This window comes from Lutjanus erythropterus, chromosome 6 (assembly GCF_056507025.1).
Source record: "Lutjanus erythropterus isolate fLutEry1 chromosome 6, fLutEry1.hap2, whole genome shotgun sequence".
NCBI lineage: Eukaryota > Metazoa > Chordata > Actinopteri > Lutjaniformes > Lutjanidae > Lutjanus > Lutjanus erythropterus.
In genome coordinates this window covers 6,265,290-6,284,934 of record NC_139322.1, presented here as the reverse complement: position 1 = coordinate 6,284,934, position 19,645 = coordinate 6,265,290, and the positions used below count along the sequence as shown (strand labels likewise).

Here is a 19,645-nt window from a genome sequence, read left to right as displayed (position 1 = left end):
GAGTTAACATCACATGCAACCATCCAGAAATTCTACCATGATGACAGAAGATTACTCAGCAGCACAACTTTGAGCACAAGATATTACAACCCCTCCTATTCAGCCATATGTCTGTTCAGTGCCAGGTATCGTTTGTGATTGCCGTAGTTTTTGGAACGTAAACACATTATTGCTGAACTCTTTCTTTGGGTTACACTCCTACACCATAACATTATTGGACAAACAGTAGACAGTTAAAAAAAAAGGATCAAAATCAAAGCAGCAGAACCAGAGATTGTCTTACTTTCTTTCATTCTTCTTCCTCCTCGTCAAAACTTGACAACTGCATTACCCACAATGCAACTCGACCACCACTTGAGGCAGCGTACCAGATTTGGTGCAGCTCCCTCTGGAGCCACAGAAAGCTTTATACAACCTTTTTCACATATGCAGTAGTACCCCAAGACCTGTAAACAGACTCTGCAGTGTGAGTTCCCCTTAAAGCATTTAAAATGCGTAGTGTTTGTAGGGAAAAAAAACAACAACAATCCACTAATAATAGTAATTCACTGCTAACACGCTGACAGAAACACCTGGACCCACTGAGGACTGTCTCTTCCACTGTGAAGGACGCTGTCCTGGATGGTTCAAATAGCTCAGGGAAGCAGCTGTGTGCTGCTCTTTATTCAAAGTGTGGAAGTGAGACAGAGGCCAGCATCATTTTCTCTCCCTAGCTCTGTTCTACAGCTGCAGCTATTGATTATTTTAGTAATCAACTGGTTATTCCATCAATTAAACAGATAAGACCCACTTATGCTTTATTTAAGAGCGATAGTAAATATACTAAAGAGAAACTCAGCCAAGTCTCTTAAAATGAACAAGTAATTGGTTTCCTTTTTAGAAAATCTACATTTTTATAAATTACGACTAATACTATAGTCTTCTGTATTACAGTATAATACATACAATAGATAATTATGCATTCTGCAGTATAATAATACCACACTCTCTCTTAATCAATGTCCCGCCAACAGCGCTATCTGATTCGCTGCACTTCATGAGTAATAGCCAATCAACACTGAGGGCTACCGTGCCACAGACAGGCAAAGAGACTGGAGCTGCTCTTGTGAGCGAGCTGAGCTGATATCGCCCAAATTACAATAAATATCACAATCTTATGATCTGTTTCCATGATGACAAGCATGCCCAGCTTCCAAGTCACACCACAGAAAATGCCAGAAGCCGGGAGCCTTCGGGACTCCTGCACCCAGTGGAGGGGAAAAAAAAAAAAAACACAACCTGTTTTTAAGTCAGTCTCTCTCGCCTGCTTGTGCTTCAGAGTGAAACACAGCAGCATCCTCGTCTTTTCACCGCAACTCTGCTTTGAGATTTAGGGAATTATTACTTTAAAAAATATGTATTTCACATTATGACGGTTAAATAAATCACTGTGGGGGATGATCGCTTGCACTACTACTGTGTTTCGTAATTGAGTTACTCGAGTTTCTCAAGGAATCATTTTAGCCCTACTCTCTTCACACTACCATTTGGGAACAGTGCAACAATATAAATGCCCGTCTGAAAATGTGCATCGTTATCACCATATTTAAATTAAATGACGCCCCTTCCTTTTTAAGGCCAGCTCTCACTCTGCTTTTGAGTCTAACTGTTCAGAACAACTAAACACTCAAGTTACCCACCTTCGATTAAGAGCACAACAAGAACCTACTTCCCTTAACTTTTCTGTGGGATCCATTTGACACCGTCTCCCACACAATGAGACCAGATGGATCTAATGAACACCAGGCCTTTTTCAAATTCATCTGGTCAACAGACATGAGTGAAATCAGTACGACAGCTTGGCAGTCCAGTGGATTAGAAGGAGCTCAGACTACTTTGCACAAAGTCAGTCTTCTCTTCTGCCTTTAACAACTTCAGCACTGCGATGAGGTAAACTACTCGTGGCACAACGAGGGAGAACACGCTGAAAATGCAACAGGAATTTAAAGGTCCAAACTCAGTGCGCTGGGTTCACATCCTGGTTCTGGTTTTGGTTGAGATTGTTGTTGAGGTTGTGGAGCGCTTGGTGGCGTTGGTGTCGGTGCAGGTGAATGGCGTTTGACTCGGGTGTGTCAACAGGTTCAAACGCACTGGACACCAGGGGCATGAACTGGCGGAAGATGCTGACGCTGCCGTGCCAGAAGGTCGGCTGAGGTAGTCGTCCAGCGAGGCTCCACATGCGGGTGGTCGGGTCGTAGGCCTCCACCACGTCTGACAGCTCAAACGTGTTGTCGTAACCTCCGGACACGTATAATTTACCGCCCAGGACCGCCACACTGCCTCCGACGTGGACCTGGAGAAAAGAAATGGAGTTAAGAAAATGTAATATATTAAGTGTATTTTTTGGTAAATGGAAGTTCTCAATATATTGACATGTGAGATTCCAGCGAGACACATGCTGACTATTTATTTGTAATAGATTACAGAGGACAGATGGAGAGCCTCATGTTTTGGCGAGGACTGCGACTGATGATTATTTTCATCATCAATTAATCTGCAGATTATTTTCACAATTAATCTCTTAATAGGGCAGTCTAAGAAATGTCAAAAAATTGCAAAAAACTATCTTCACAATCTTCCAGATGTCTTCAAATTGTTCATTTTGTCCAATATGCACTCAAAAACCCACAGGCTCTTCATTTGCCATCATAAAAGATAAAGAAAAGCAGCAAATCCTCACATGTAAGATACTGGATCCAGTAAATGTTGAAAAAAAAAAAAAAATGAATGAAATGATTGATTGCTTGTCATTGACAATTAACTTTCTTTCAATCGACTATTCAATTAATCATCTAATTGTTGCAGCTCCAGTTTTTACAGAACATTATGATGCAATAATATAAAATGTTATCACCTCATCATTTTATCCTCTTAGATATTTGGGTCTAGTTTTGTCAGAACCAAAACTAACCAGTTCATCTTTGAGTCCAATTGAAAATTTGAAAAAAGTGAAAATTCCCTTTAAGGCATTCTTGAAATATTGTGATTGAATTCTTTATACACTCCACTTTAAAAGTAATTCAAATAAAGGCACTTATTACTTAATTTATTTAGCTATGTTTTATATATTTATGCCTTTTGTCAGTTATATAGTTTAAAAGTTCACGTCATATTATTAGAGGCAGTAATCAATTACATTTCCTGTCATCAATGGTTGAACACAGTCATGACGATATAATTACCTTTACTGTACCGACAAATATTGAAAATGAACTGGTGACAAACTGTTCTACTTAAAATAGCAGATTTTATTATCCTCTTTGAATTTACTGCCGTGTTGTTGACGCCTCTGTTTATGGTGCTGCAGGTCAGAACTATTAGAGATCACAAACGATCGCTAATGAAGCAATAAATCATGTCGGCAGAAAAGTGTCAGAGTGTGAAATACAAACCTGGGTCATCGGACTAATTTTGTCCCACTCGTTCTTTTGAGGGTTATAAACATCGACCTCAGCTGAGTCATCCCTGCAAATAGAAACACATCAGAGTCAAGCTGCTACCAAAACAATCATTGCTTCAGATGTATTCATGCTGACTTTACTGTCTGCTGCAACGCTGATGTATAATGAGCATTTTATACAATCAATTTCCTAAATATTAAACTATTCTACATGTAAGTGTATTCATAAACAATCTCATTAAAGTTCAGAGTAACAAATCTATGCAGAAAGATGTTGTTTTCCTCCATCAATAATAATCTATCAACAAATGGATAGACCCCAGAACCAAAAGTGTTTAAAGAAATATTGACATTGAATTTAACTGTATTTAACAGCCCCTCTGCAACATGATAGTACATCAATTTTGTCATTTTCTATTAGTTCAATCTTGTTTTGTCACTTCGCACAGCAGAAAACTGGGCAGAAAAGAAGACAACATGAGTACACTGGCGCTCTCATGTGGTACAACAACAGAATGACTGTTTATTACATAATATAGTCCAGATAAATGTATCATGAGGTGTTTATCAGATGTGGAAGAAACAATCAGGTCTTTTATTTAAGTGAAATACCAACATAACAATGTAACTGCAAGTAACAACCCTGCATTTAAATTCTTACTTAAATTTACCTCAACCATTAGAAGTAGAAGTACTTTGTGTTTATGTCTTATTTCCCTTTGGAAAATGCTGTCTGACTGCAAGATAACACACAAAAAAAAATCTATATCTGCTGCTTCCCACATCTACTGTAGCTAATACACTGACTACCAATAAGTACCTCATAAACCTCACTTCAAATAATCTGAACTATCCCTTTAAAGAATAATGGGACCCTGTTCTCCAGTCTAAATCATTTGTAATGACAGAATAAATATTTATTTTAGATGTAACTGACCTGATAAAGTAGATGAGGCTTTTGAGGGTGACAGTTTTCGGTGTGAAGGACCACGGGGGCAGCTGTCCACAGCTGACCATGGACCAGCGGTTGGTGTCTGCGTCATAGCTCTGGATGGCCATGGTGTCCTCCCCGGTCAGAGAGCCGATGGCGTACAGGCGCCCACTGCACGTGGTGGTGGAGCAGTTGTCCATGGGGTGCTGCATGGCCGGTAAGGCCTCCCAGCAGTCCAGGGCGTGATCGTAGCGTTCGGTGCTGTCCGACGCCACCACGTAGAGCTGACCCTTCAGCACACAAGAGCTGTGGTACTCGCGGGCCTTCAGCATGGGCGACACCTCCGTCCACTCGTTCACACTGGACTTGTAGCGCCACACGCCATCATAGAGGCGAGAGCCGTCAGAGCCACCTGGAGGACACAGACATGATGTCACAACAGTTAATTTACATCCAGGACTTTTACTTGTTGCTGCTTAGTGTCACTGTGCACAAAAAGATATAATATAAAACAAAATAGTTTTAGTTTTGGGAGTTTTGGTTTGTATAGATTAATTTCAAACAGTGATGGAAACATGATATTTCTGTTAGCGGTCCTGCTGTTTTCATACAGATAATTGGAAATGATTCAGACAATTATGTATAATGATCACAGTCAGCTCAAATAATCCCAATCAGGTGATTATGTAATAATTGGGAGAGGCCTAATTACGGTAGGATTAAATTTAAATTTGCTTTAAATCCGACAGTAATTTGTAAATAATGAAGCAATATGTAATGTAGATCCCCTCCCAGTCTGCCTTGTGCTGAATCCAAATTTACCTGAGACTGTAATAACCTCATGAATCACTCAGACGAATACATTGGTGCTTCAGGATTTAGGATTAGGAAATCATCAGTGGTATTATCTTTTCTGATGTCTTGTAGCACGGCATTTACATTTTGTTGATAATTTAGTTCTCTTGCAAAAAAGAAGTCTGGTAATCTTCCTCCAAATCAGAAGTGAGCATGTGGCACTAACTGAGTCACAGTTTTTCAGGGGTCTGGGCATCATTTCAGAATTTAAGACGTTATTTAAAAATCAGCCTAAACTTGTGACACTGTTCATTCTCCGTCTTTACAGGAGCTCAGTTTATGACTGAAGAACGTTCTAGATTTGCAGTCCTCTTTCCCCACGTGTCCAACTGCAAAGATTCAATATTTCAAGCTACTTTTTTACCCTTTAAAACCTCAGTGTTCCTTCTGAAAGTTTTTCATTCAAATATAATCCAAATATATATAAATGATAATATATCAAATATTATTCCTAAGAAATTGTATCCAAGGTTATAAAATCTAAATCTGCCTCTCAACATTATGCAATCGTATGGTGCTGTTATTTCTGTCATCGAGGGAGTGAGCTAAGACGGCTAAATTTATGGCCCACCACCAAAGTCTTACAGGAGACACACACTCTGAGTGAGGGTCTGGGACGATTTCTCAAGGACAAACATCGTCTCCTCAGAATAGGCCAGTCCACTGGTAACGAAGATGGTGACGATGATAATACCACTGCTGTCCCGTCCTGGCAGCACACCGTGTCCTGTCTCACTCTCCCTTGTTCACACACAGAGCCACTAGTCGAAGAGCCTGCAGTTTATTTATAAGCACAGGCTGACAGCCATTTCATAAGATGAAGGAGCGCGGATGGAAATCTACTGACTGGAGCCTTCACACCACCGTGAATCTAATATACACAGCAACTCTAACCGCGATACGACGTCTGTGGTTTGTCATTCAGAAGGTGGGACACCAGAGTGAACTTGAACTTCAAGGGACACGCAAGAATCTGATAGGACAACATTAATTTATGTTTGACATTCAGTTTACTCAGTTTTATGATGGAGCACATTATCCTGAGTGCTACATTTATACAAATGCGTTTTCTATACTTACATCGATTCTCTCAAACCAAATTTCCAAAAACAGCAATGAGATTTCAGTTTTCATGTAATATCCACCTGTCACTGGTACTAGCTGATAAAGAAAGACCAGCATCAGCCCAAAATGAATGTTTGACAGGCTGATTAGATAATGTCAGGGCTGAACAATTTTGTAAAAAATATCTGTCATTTTTTTGCAGGGCTCAACAGTAAAAACTGCCTGCTTTCCCAAGGAAAGTAAAATGCCATGTTGGACAAGTAAATCTGGCAGAAGAGAATTAAACTATTAATTTATTTTGACAACTGATTAATCATTATAGTAATTTTACAAGCCAAATTGCAGAAAATGCTGTTTTCAGACCCTCAAATATGGAGATTTTATTTATCATATTAAACTGAATATCTTCTATTCTTTTCTTTAGGCTGACAGAAAATATGAAAACTTTGAAAAACTGGGATGGACATTTTTCAGTATTTCCTGACATTGCATAGATGTTGCAGCCCTAGATTAAAACAAAACAAAACAAATTAAAACAAATATTGCGCCTTCTAAGATCTGAAAATTGCAGCAGGCCATATTGCATCATTCAGTCCTAAGATGATGCTTTAATTATTCGTAGTGTGAAGTTTTGCCTGATAAAGTGCCTGAAAAAAACAGCAAAGTTGCTATTTGTGATGGTTGTTCCGTGTCAGTCATGTGAGCAGGAGCCAAACTGCACAAATCTGATTGTCCATCTTAGCCGTCATTCTGATCATTACAACAAATTTATAAAGAACAAAGAGAAACAGGCACCAGCAAAAAACACTGCCAGCAGCTGTTTCTTATTTTTATTGAATGTGAACATTTTGATTTGTTGTAATTTATGTCTACATCTGCCAGTGGGCCATCATTATAAAATTAGGCACAATAATATGGTAATTCTCTACAGGAGAGATTCAATGCTCTCTGTAATTAAGTGGAAGAAAATATGTGCATATGTCAGTATTGGCATCTGCAATCGACCAAAAAGAGTTGAGAAACATCAGCATATTGGCAAGAATCCAACATCCTGCATCCCTACCTTCATACACCCAAAGCTGTGTAGAAAGCTGTGTGAAAAACTTTAAATTACTTACCTGAAACATACATATCGTTTCCAAGGGCAGCTATGCTGTAGCCTCCTCCGAGGTGGTCAGGGAACTCCGCCAGGTAGCGCCACTGTCCGGTCTGTGGGTTGTAACAGTCCACTGTGACCAGCTCATCACAGTCCTGGTCGCAGCCTCCGACCACCACCAGGATTTCGGCCAATCCCGTGGATGGCCGAGGCCTCATACGGTGGCAGGGCCTGTCATGGCGGTCGTACTCGCAGGACTGGAAGCTGCGAGCTTCATTCACCATGCGGAGGCAGGTGGGAGAAAGGTAGACGAGCGGGTCGCTCTCTACGTGGGCCAACAGAAAGAACCTCCTGACGAAGGGGAGTCGGACCTGCTGGAGGAGCTCGGGCCAGTAGTGTAGTCTCCGCTGGAGGTCAGCCTTCACCCAGCGCACTGCAATCTGATAAACTGTCTCCTCCTTGTCCACACAAAGCTCATCGTCTGAAACAAACTCAAGGAGGCGCTTCCAAGGCAGCCGCTCAAAATCTGTCCCTTTAGCCAGCTCCATTATGTTTTTTAGGACAAATCGGCGAGCGCTGGCCGCCAGCTCTCGGCAAGCGTAGGCCTCTGCAAAATCCTGGATCTCTAAGCAGTTGGAAACGTCCAGCCGCTGCTCCAGAAAAGCACAGCAGGCCTCTTTGACAGAGGGGAACTGAAACAGATCGGCCGTCTTCAGAAGGACGTCCACATTATCCTGAGTGACCGTGACCCGTCCCGTGTAGCAGAAGTCCACCAGTAGACCTAAGAGCTCAGCCGAAACCTCGTGCAGAACCACCCGGTCCATAGCGCTCTCCCTCAGAGTTCCTGCGAACATAGCCCTGAAGTAGGTACTGGCAGCGGCCAACACTGTGCGGTGACAGTGGAACTCGCGGCCCTCGGCACACAAAGTCACATCGAAAAACTTGCGTTCGGCACGGAGTTCATGGATTCCCCGCAGCAGGTTGAAGGCGTGCGCAGTGTCAAAAAAAGGCAGGGTGGATGGTTGTGTCTGTAGGACTGGCTTTTCCATCTCTCCTCTCTCTGGGTGTCTCAGTTTCCGGTGGTTGTGCTCAGAATGCTGTTTTTATCTAGAATAGAAAAAAAAAAAAAATGGAAATCAGATTCCAGCTCAGCACGTTACATACCTTCATATGTAGGGAACTCACAAGTCCCCCAATATATTTGACACGACTTTTGATGTTAAAGTCACAATTTGATTCTTTTCTTTTGCACTGACAGTTATGTCGAGTTTTGATTTGTAAAGATGATTGGTTTGATCCTGTCATTTACATTTTAAATTTCTTTTTTAAAATGGTATCAAGTGTGATATAATGGCCGGTAAGCTAAGCTGTGTTGTCTCATTCTTTGGACAGGCGCCGGACGTCACAAGTACGGAGGAGTAGAGAGAAAGAAAAATAATGACATCTTTGAAGTGCTTGTTTTGACCAAGAAATGATCCAAAACCCAAAGACAATCAGTTTGCAATCAGGACCAGGAAAATCAGCAAATACTTGCAACTAAGAAGCTGGACCAAGGGATTTTTTGCTTGAAAGATTGCTTTAAAAGTGGTTACAATATTGTTTTCATTCTGGAGGCTCCTGTGGACAAAAGCAGTAGTATTTCCACCACTATAACCACAAAATATAACATTAATACAAAATAAAAGTAATAAATACTGACTCAAGAAAAATGTCCTCTTGCTTCTTTTTAACTGGATAACATCCTACTCACTGTAACTCTGCCTGAGAAAATAAAAACACAGGCTCAACTGATATGATTCCAAGGACAATCTGATCTGGTGGCAGACATTTAGAATAACTTCAGAATACAGAAATAACCAGTCTTCTTGCTTATGCAGGTCATACTGAGACACCACCATAAAGTTAAAGCTGTTCCATAACTCTGTATAGTACATTTTATCAAAGGAATAATAAAGAATAACTGACTATTTGTATATAGCATGTATACCAATAGCAACAACAGAAAATCTACCCAGTGGTCTATAAAGGTAAAGGAATTAAAAAATGTCTATGATGACATTTAACAGCATTCAAGCAAGTTTCACAGTTATAAAAGGCCCAAACAAAGCTCAAACACAAAAACAGATTTATAAATTTACATTTCTACAATCTCAATGACACATAAACACAACCAAATCAGCTAATTTCACTATTCTGTAAAGTACAACCAAACATGTAAGCAATATACCAGCCCACTGTCTCAAATAAATTAACAAATTTAAATAAATAAACCCAAACTGTTCTTTCTCCTACCTGAGGAACCCTTTCAGGAACGTTTCACCAGCGAAGCGAGTATACAACAGTCTAGAATATACGCCAGCGAAGCTCAGCACGACTCTGGTGAGTATGACTAGCTTCTCACTTGTGTTTAAGAAAGAGAGCACGCTTGTGCTCAGGGGCTATAAATACACCAGCAGTGTCCATTTCCAGGCAAGGGTGGGGGGGGGGAGATTTGGGGAGAACACCTAACATACCGTGGGCCGTCGCTGTAGGGAGAGTATAACCCCCCCCCCCCACTGGTATGTCTCTGTGGTCAGTCAGTGTGAGTAAGTGGTCTTTGAGAGAAGAGCCAGCTGAGCCCGGGCCTCCTCACCACCATCAGCTCAGCAACAGACCAAAACACAGAGCTTCCTGTCATAATTTTCTGCAATCAGCTTACCAAAATACCCGAGTCCTGCTCTGATCACAGCAGACAAACAGGAACAGGGGCAGCTCGGCTGTCAAAAACACGAACCTGATCAACATGTGATCACATTTACAGTTGGCTACGAGATTCAGTGTGCATTAAATAAACACTGTTTCTTTCCTGGTTTTTGTTTTGTGATCTCAAATGTCACAGCATCAGTCAGTCTGTCCACCACTTTGGTCCAGACTGAGATATCTAAACAACTATTGGATAAATTGCTGTGATATTTTGCACAGGCAAACATGGCCTGCAGTGGATGAATCCTACTGACTCTGGTGATCCTCTGACTTTTGATCTTGCCCCACTAGTCGGTCAAAATTTCTACTTATCCAGTGAAATATCTCTACATCTACTTGACTGTTACTCTAGCACCACCAACTTTTTAAAATTTATTTTACAGACCCTATATCTATATCTCTATCACTATGATCTATCATTCAAATCCGTTTAGTGCAACTAATAACAAGAAGTTGAGCAGTGTTTTAATCTAGAAAATGGAAATAACGTTGAATGTAGGCTGTGACAGAATAAACTGGTATATAACCACTCGACTGGAGCAGCATGTGACCACATTCAGCACAGAAGCGGACATAAACCTGCAAGCAGAGCAGGGTGCTGCTGCTAGCACTGCTAACATTAGCCACACTGTGTGGCAGGCTGGCAGCTAACACCGTTTACCTGCCGACACTGTGATCCTCTTTGGTGTGAAAAGGTGAAGCATTAAGTGAGTTGTCATGTTTTGTAGGTTAATGTGTAATGTTTGTATTGCACAGCACAAAGTAGCGTGTATTTCAGCAGCATTTAAAGTACAATTTGGGCAATTGTAGACTGTGATTAACAGCTTCAAATGGCTCTTAATACACACAGTATTTTTTCGGACAGTGTTTAACATTATCACTTAATAATCTGTGCACAATTTAACTGCTTTTTGAGTGTCTTCTCACTGTTAGACTATTCAACTAGTCTAAATTAAATTTAGTGCTTAATCGACACGGAAATTAGTTGCCAGGAACATCCCTACTATCTATTGAATCTTGACCCTAGAAAAGTTTTTGATATGACTGCTTCTTAAATGTATATGGTGCTACAATCCTGAAAAATCATAATGACATTGTATTATTAAAGAGAATTACATCACTAGGAGAAAAAGAAGAGAGAGAAAACAATCAGTAGTTGCTATTGAGTTCACAGGAACCTGCACTGAGGGCCTCTCTCGGATTCTTGTCAATATTTGGAGATGATCATTCCTTCTCAAAATACACAGGTATCTTCTTACAGAGATTTGTTTAAAGGTTGTAATAAAGCCTCTGGTCCTCTGGCCAAAGGACTAAGCACACATTCCACACAGGGGTTCAACAATGCAGCGGTGCAAACTGCACATACTGTAGCTGTATGAGGGATCAAACTGCTCTCCTGAAGGACAGACAGACCCTCAGTCGCAACCCAGACCTGCACTGAAAAAACACATCGTCCTAACTTCTGTGTAAGCGATTGTCTTAATGTTCGAGGGGATAATGGTGATTCCTTACATAGACGTGATGAGCTTTCCTTTCACTCAGTCGTATATGTGATTTCTTACTCCCACTGCTCTCTGTTACAAAGACTGAAAATCTTCTTGCACAAAAGTGGAGCCACGTAACTATTACATCTGATCTTGAGCCATTTTATTTTTTACAACACAGGATCACAAGGAGTAATGTGATGTTTTCTCTACAGATGGAAACAGTCAAAAATATTGAGCAACTTACAATCAGTGTGTTTACCAACCAGCTCCGAGAATAGCTGACAGAAATTTAAACTGTCAAAGGAAGGGAGCGAGAGGAGGTGAGAGGGAGGGGGAAACACTAGGAGTAGTGGAAACAATCTCACTGCTATGAGCACAGAGAGACCAGTGTGACAGCCAGTACAGTATATGACCTACACAGGACGGCTATATAGGTGAAAGGGAGACTGTGCCTCCTTTCATCACGTACGATAACAGTATTAGCCTGTCTGCCCCTGCAGCTGAACCCATGACCTGCTGTTACATTCAAGACAAAAACAGTCAGAGAAGTACAATGCTGTTAGTCAGAGGGAGATGGACACCCATCCCAGAGGTTTTTGCCGGCTAAAAGGGACCTGTTCCTTAGTTAAATGCTTGATCATGGTGGGAATTGTTGGGTCTCTGTAGGGTTAGGTGATATGGCAAATAAATAATTTCATAATGTAAGCAGACAAGATGTAGCAGCTCCTTCAAACTTTGCTACTTTTCTTCTTTTAAAGAATTTCATTGCCAATACACACATCAACTTTGACATACACTCACTTGTAGATGCTGGAAAATGAAGATGTGGGGTTTGGATTAAGATGATCAGCAATTCAGTCAGCATCTTTTGAACATGCAGTCAGATGAGCTGGATGCACCACCGCAGGTGACCGCCCCAGGTGGGGAGGAGGTGAGCCGATAAGAGCCGTGCTACAGCTGGGACTTAAGTCTGCTCCTAGTTAATGTTCAGCCAGGAAAATAAAACAGACAAAATGGGACTCAAGCTGGCCAAACAACAGGACAACAAAGACTACTGTGCTACCCAGAGAGACCTCCTCCACAACAACCTGGATCAAGATGTTGCACCTGAGAGGCGGATCATACTCCGAGCTCACAAAACAAAACATAAGACTCTGGAAGTACAAGGGATGTAAAAGCACAGAGTGCTCTTACATCGATGAAGCTTAGTGTCCAAACACAGTCAAATTCGGAATTACTGTATATCAACTCGGTACTATATTCTTGGTTGTCAAACTGGCCTCCATTGCTCTCGGGATCTGTGTCTTAGTCTAAAAGGCTGCAAACTGAGCTAACCAGGTGATGCAGCTACAACACAGCAGAGTGCACCAGTGACTTCAGTGTTACCAGACTGCAACAATTACCCGATACTTTTGTCCCGGGCCAAACAGCAAGTTGAGGATCTTGAGTTTGATGTGGGTTTTTTTTTTCTGGGACTAACAAATAAATGAAAACTTGATCAACTGAGATTATTCTCACCAACTAACGATTTTAAATTACTTGCACATCACTTTACTGTAGTACAGCTTTTAAAACCAGGAAAGATAACACTTAATGCCATATCAAAATGTAATTATATCCAAGACAATATCTAGTCTCATATCATAATATTGACATACAGTATACAATATAATATACAGGTCTCTGTAATAATGAAAGGTGCGCTGAGATAACATTTGTTATGATTTCACACTATATAGCCTGAATAAAATTGACTTGACACAATGCTTATAACTCTAGAAGACTGGTGTATGTTACATACTATTCCTTAAAATGGTTGATGAGAGGATCTATTCCTGTATTTGGAAACCTTGTTACTAGTGTATCTGGAGACAGTGTACTGTAAATAGAAAGGTTGCGATTACTCTGACTGTAAGGCACTGACTAAATTAACCAACTGAATCAGAGTTAAAACATCCAAGAGCGAGAATAAGACACTACAGCCATGATGGCAGCTATGTGACATTGGACTTGGGCTCAGCGGTGATTCAAGCCCAATGCTAAAGTCAGCATGCTAACATGCTCACAATGACAATGTTAACATGCTGATGTTTGGCAGGTAAAATGTTACCCGCTTAGTTTAGCATCTTAACATGGTAAGGTTTGCCAGTTATTGGGGACTGATAGTTTTACAGGTAGTTGGTCATAAAACAAAAACATTTTGCACCTGATGATGGCCTAGATGAAAACATAAAGGATAAACAAAACTTACACAAATGTATTGGGGCCATAATCGATTAATCGGTCCATAATTTTCTTGATTAATAGATCATTTGGTCTATAAAATGTCAGAAAATGTTGAAAAATGTCAATCAGTGCAGGATGTCCTTGATGTTTTGTCTTTGCCCACAACCTTAAGATATCCAGTTTACTGTAATTAAAATATTAAAGGTATTAAATATTTACATTTAAGAAACTGGAATCAGCTTTCTTTCAAAATAGCTGCCAATCAATTTCATAATCGATTAATAATCAATTAATCGTTGCACCTCTAGAACGTATGAACCAAATTTCATGGCAATCCACCACTTGTTGAGATATTTCATAAAAATCAAAAATGTCAACCTCATGGTGGCTCTACAGGAAAAGCCAGGGGTGGGTTTGGGCTGATGAACAAAACCATCATCCATCGTGATGCCCTACAGCCATAGATCACTGAGCTCCCTATCATCCTGACATCACGATTTAAAAGTGCCTTAGAACTGATGAATATGTATTTTAAGGTGTGTCAGCCAGAGAGCACAAAAATTAAGGACGGGGGTATTATAATAACACTTTGCATCTGATTTATTAAAGAAAAAAACAGTATAAAGTACTGCTCAGTTTTTAAGTGATATACAGTGTACATACTGTACATCTGGTTGATGTTGAACAGAAAGTATATAAAAATGGTATCGATGATATCATTGTCTATCATGCTGTTTCACTGTGGACATCATCATAAGCTTATCCAGTAGACATTGCCCGACCCTAGTCAGGGGATCACAAAAGCAAGATTCATCCTCTCGAAAACATTACTGTTCATTACTGTTCCATCAAATAGTTGCAGAGATTTTTGATTCTGAACAAAAATGGTGGAGCAATCAACCGACAAACCGAGATTGACATTTCTAGAGTTAAATACAAAGGCAAGAAATTCAAAGACAAAAGCTTCAAGGGAAACAAAAACAAAACCACACAAGAAATCAAAGCATCATCTTGTAAAAGCCATCTTGCAATATTTAAATCTAGAAAAAAAAGTTTGGTTTTGCGGCTTCCAAGAGTCCATGTAGAGCTGTTCTGTGCATGTGAACCGGGTAAATCAAAAACAGGCTCAGTTTACATGTACAGTGTGTTCTCTGCCTCTTGGTTTGAATGCTAGTGTTGCCCCTCACTGGTGCAAGCTTGCAATTACTACCAGTGACAATTTACATACAGACTTCAACACTGTTTTGCATTTTTGTCATCTCAGTATCAGTCACCATAACAGTACAATAGCTCTGCTGTCTGCAGAATTACCTTGTTAAAACCTGGCTATACATATTTAATATTTTAGTTTGCAAGTGTCAAGCATCGGCTTCTTTGAATATCAAATGTGACAGGGTATATGAAAAGCTGCTTATAGCCTGGAAGGCTTTTTCTGCACCAACACAGACATCCAGTTATCAACACTTTTCACCCATCCTGCAGCATAACAGTGCATAGATTCATGTGGTCTATAACAGCACCTGGTAGGCTAACAACCACACTAAGACAGCTGTTCACTGTGCTGTCGCTGCAGGCCCCTGGGGCCGGAGCAACCATCGGAGCGGAGTGACATACACCCCTGGTTCTCCGCAGCTGAGCCTTGCCTGGCCATAAAAAGGCAACCACGCCACACTCATCTCATTCCCCACGGAGGAGGGCCAGCACGAGGCTACTAACAGCAACAACACTCAGATAAGTCGACAGTTTAAGAAGGGATATATTCCCAGTATGTTGACACCACAGTGACTCATCTAAATAGTGCACTTCTGGTTGTGGTACTTATTATGCAATTATACACTACAGCACAATTGCACCCTTTAGTACAACATTTTACCAAAACAGGGAACAGTCCTTGTTTACTGGAAAGCCACCGATATGTTGGGGCTACTGAAGTGAAGTCTGGGTTTACTAAACCTATTCAAACTGCAAGGTTCTTACAGGAATAAAGACAAAACACAACACGAAAGGCGGACTATGAAATTTAGTCATGAATGGAAGCAGGCGTTTAAGTGACTCAAATACAACACATATACAGATATAATGTATTGTGGTGTGTGCCACCAGTTTCCATAAAAAGACAAGAAGTGTAGCGTGTTTTAAAATTGGAAACAATCGATCAAGCGATCAAGAACACCACATCACAAATCGAGGAAAAGAAGACAACACAAGTATAACAGTTAAGAAAGGTTGTGTTAAAAGGTTATGTCCTCTGGCCACCAAATGTATGGACTTCGTGGCCATAGGGGCCAGAGCCTTAAGGGGACAGTTCACCCCAAAACCAAAAATACATATCTTCTCCTTGGTCTGTCGTGAACAATGTGATTTACCTGCAGACACTGATGTTTTGAAGGATAACGTGTAATGTGCGTATTGCACGGAGCAAAGTTCCACACAATTCAGTGGCATTTAAAATACAATTTGGCTACTGTAGAATGTGACTAACAGATTCAAATCACTCTTAAAAAATACACACAGTATGTTTTCAGTCAATGTTTAACAGGAGCAACTGATAAAATGTGCTTAATTTTACCGTCTCTGAGTTTTTTCTTACTGTCAGACTAGTCTAAATTAAAATTTGGGTTTAATCGAAAGGGAAATTAGTTGCCAGAAACATCCCTAGTTGTGAGCAGTTTCATGTAGGAACTACTTTCTTTCTATCAGAAAGAAAGTAGTTCTTTCTATCAGAAAGAAAGTAGTTTCAGTAGAATCTAAAGTAGATCAGGTAGTTTCTACTGCAGAAAGAGTGTAGTTCCTAGATGAAACTGCTCACAACAAGGTCTGTGGTTTATTTTGAGCGCCTGGGTCGTGATTTTTGAAAAAAAGACACCAGTTTTTAATTTTTTAAAATGTATTTTTATGGCACTTGGAGCACCACAAGCCGGGTGCCATTTAGTCCCGTTATATGTAAGACAAGACAATCTACAAAACTCTGCAACTCACACCAAGAAAAATCTAGGTGGATAAATAATCGCTTTCAAGGAAAACTTTGCAAGCAGGACTTATAATTTCATACTGTTGTATCTCTAGTTTTTCTTATATAAAAGATATCTACTTCTTCCACTCTGCCCAGCTGAAGTGTCCTTGAACAAGTCAGTGAACTTCCACAAGTAAGACTTCACTGACTGAGCCTGCAGTCTGGATGCTGCCAAGTATTAAAACAACAAATTATCAATAAGTCCTTGTCCTGGGAGTGCAGGATAAAATACAGTAGTCAGTGCCACCCAGCAGGCTTGTTTCATGTTATGTCTCAGGCTTTTACCACCAGGCATAATTTCAAATACCAAGCTCCTACGTCTGCTCCTGCATTCCTCTAATTCCTGCTCCTGTAACAGGAGTTACAGTTAGCTAGAAGTTATAATAAACATTTGCATGATGATTCAGGCCATGAGAGCACAGTGAGGCCTCAGTCTGGAACTGCTTTAGAGAGGAAAAAAAAACAAGAAGTCATTTTCAAATCCATGTTTGCCCCAAGATAATATTCAAACGTGGTAGCTAATGCTGGATCACAGCTCGGATACAATGCTAGGCCCAAAGCCACACACACAGATGAAGTGTCATTATGAGCTAAATCAGCAGTTATTAGTTATGATCATGACACAACGACACGACATGGTGAAAATTGTTTAGCAACTTCTGTCTGAGCTAGCTTAATCAACTTTAACGACTCAATTTCAAAATGTCCATTAAGTGCTACGAAGGCCATGTCATTTGCTTATGTTTATAATAACGGTCGTAACAAAAGCTCTCCTTCTTACCGCCTATAAACCAAAAAGTCATGTCATGTTTAAACGAGGCTCGTAACGTTATTTTCCTCTCCTACCTTCATACGTTACTGCTGCTGTCAATCTGTCCTCCGCTCTGAGACAATAACGAGATTCAAAAACTTACCAGTTATTGTCTTCACCAGATGATTAAGATATTATGGAGTACAACGCGTTATAACCGTATAAATCGAGCCGAAATTAAAGTTTGATGCCGCGGAGCTCGTCGGCCTCCTCTGCGCCATGATACCGTGTACTGTAAGATGATGCCTTCACGTGCTGTCGGAAATCAGTGTTGCCAGGTTTGGGTGAAACAAACAGCGAAAAGACATTAACTAGAGGTGGGAGGTAACTAAGTACAGATACTTAGTTTCTGTTTTAGGGGTGAACGATTTTGACAGCTGCGATTAAATCGACTGATGTTGCAATCGCAGTATGATTTGCTATATTAGAGGGAATGATCATTTTTACATCATTATTCTCATTTCCACTGAACAACATTGAAAGACTATGGTGTGATTTTCTGCACCAAAGATGTTTTCTTAAATCTGTAGAATATGTTGTGTAGGTCAGAGCATCTCTGCAGCACCACCATGTTCACTTTAAAATGGTATATTGACACACTGATAATTTGCCTTTGGCTAAGCAGCCAGAGGGCATCACAGTGGGCCTCGGGAAAGTACCTGCACCTGGTTCATTTAGACCTGAGCCTGTTTTGGTGGACTCTCTCCTCAGGTTTTAAAAGGCAGATATTACTCACCGTTTTACTACGATGCACTGATCACCAGCATAATATTTTATCATGCTTAAGTGTTAGAGATCATTAAATTATTCACTCTCATTGACCAGAACTAAATTAATGCTTAGTGGCAGCTGTGTTGTCCTAATAGTCTAGTAGTCTAAAGATATGTTCTGTAACCATTAAGTCAAGTTAAGTTAAGACAATGTGCTGGTGAAAGCAGGTGGACTGTAAATGCCCTCCCACTACTCTGACATGTATAATGACACTAAGTGACCTCAAGGTTCAAGTTTCAGCAATTATCTCAAAAACAGCATAGATGGGGCAGCTGGGTATTTCAGTTGGTAGTGCTTGCGCCACACGTTCGGAGGCTGTGAGCCCTCTGCGGCGGTCGTGGGTTTGACTTCCGTCTGCGGCCCTTTTGTTGCATGTCATTCTCCCACTCTCTCTCCCCATTTCCTGCCCAATCAGTTAAAGGCATAAAAAGCCCCCAAAAATATCTTTCAGAATTATAGTCATCATTGTCATCTAAAAATGTCTTCATCGCAACCTGCTTGGATCCTATTAAAACCTGCTTGCAGGCTTTGTTTAATAAGCTCATTGAAAAAAGGTTGTAAGTTGTGTTTGGTCGATCATATCTCTGTTCTCTATGTATTATTAACATTGTGTCTTATTGGAAAGCCTGTTATTTCCCTTTACAATGATGTCCAAGTTATAAGGATCCTGCATTTGTTGGATGAGCAGCACAGCTGATTATGTGAGTGGGACCCAGGTGAAATGTGCCAAATTTCACAGTGTCAAACAGAGTTTATTGACTCAATTGTTTTGAGTTGTTCTGGCTGATTGAACTCTCTATCTGTAACTAGGAACAAACAAGGCATATTGGTTATTTTACATTCATTCATTCACTTGAGACCCACCCTCATAATCAGCTGGGCTGCTCATCCTGCAAATACAGGATCCATGCAAATTAGACATCATCGTAATGGGAAATGAGCAGGCTTTCCAGTGATATAAGATACAACAGTGAGAACAGAGATATGATTGATCAAACACGGATTTTCGAACTTTTTTTGACAGGTTTACTTATTATTCCTTTCCTTGTTTTTCTCTCCTGGTTTGTGCTCTTGATTTCGAACACAAGTCTTGCTTTTTATCTACCTTCCCCATAGATGTGCGGAAAATCTGCCATATAATTAGATCAGTGTTCTTTTAAGCCACTATGTTGTTCTTATAAGAAAGATAAACTTGCTTTTATGTGACAA

General features: G+C 40.4%; 1 protein-coding gene across 2 annotated transcripts; it reads right to left on the bottom strand.

Moving 5' to 3' along the window:
• Positions 1 to 1,569: 1,569 nt before the first annotated feature.
• On the bottom strand, positions 1,570 to 17,920 carry klhl21 (kelch-like family member 21). 2 transcript variants are annotated; one of them, XM_084720354.1, is made up of 5 exons: positions 17,769 to 17,920; positions 7,409 to 8,493; positions 4,377 to 4,782; positions 3,432 to 3,504; positions 1,570 to 2,332 (listed from the first exon to the last, which is right to left on the bottom strand). In XM_084720354.1, exons 2-5 carry the CDS (start codon positions 8,433 to 8,435, stop codon positions 1,997 to 1,999), a joined length of 1,842 nt encoding a protein of 613 aa, XP_084576480.1. In that variant the 5' UTR covers positions 8,436 to 8,493; positions 17,769 to 17,920; the 3' UTR covers positions 1,570 to 1,996. The 2 variants fall into 2 exon arrangements, with proteins under 2 accessions (XP_084576480.1, XP_084576479.1); XM_084720353.1 differs by lacking the exon at positions 17,769 to 17,920 and adding an exon at positions 9,679 to 9,790.
• Positions 17,921 to 19,645: the final 1,725 nt, after the last annotated feature.

Coding starts and splice junctions, on each gene's coding strand:
- klhl21 (XM_084720354.1), bottom strand. CDS start 8,435: ATGGAAAAGCCAGTCCTACAGACACAACCATCCACCCTGCCTTTTTTT. Junction 3,505..4,376: donor AGCCTCATCTACTTTATCAG/GTCAGTTACATC, acceptor TTCTATTTGCAG/GGATGACTCAGCTGAGGTCG. Junction 2,333..3,431: donor AAATTAGTCCGATGACCCAG/GTTTGTATTTCA, acceptor TCTTTTCTCCAG/GTCCACGTCGGAGGCAGTGT.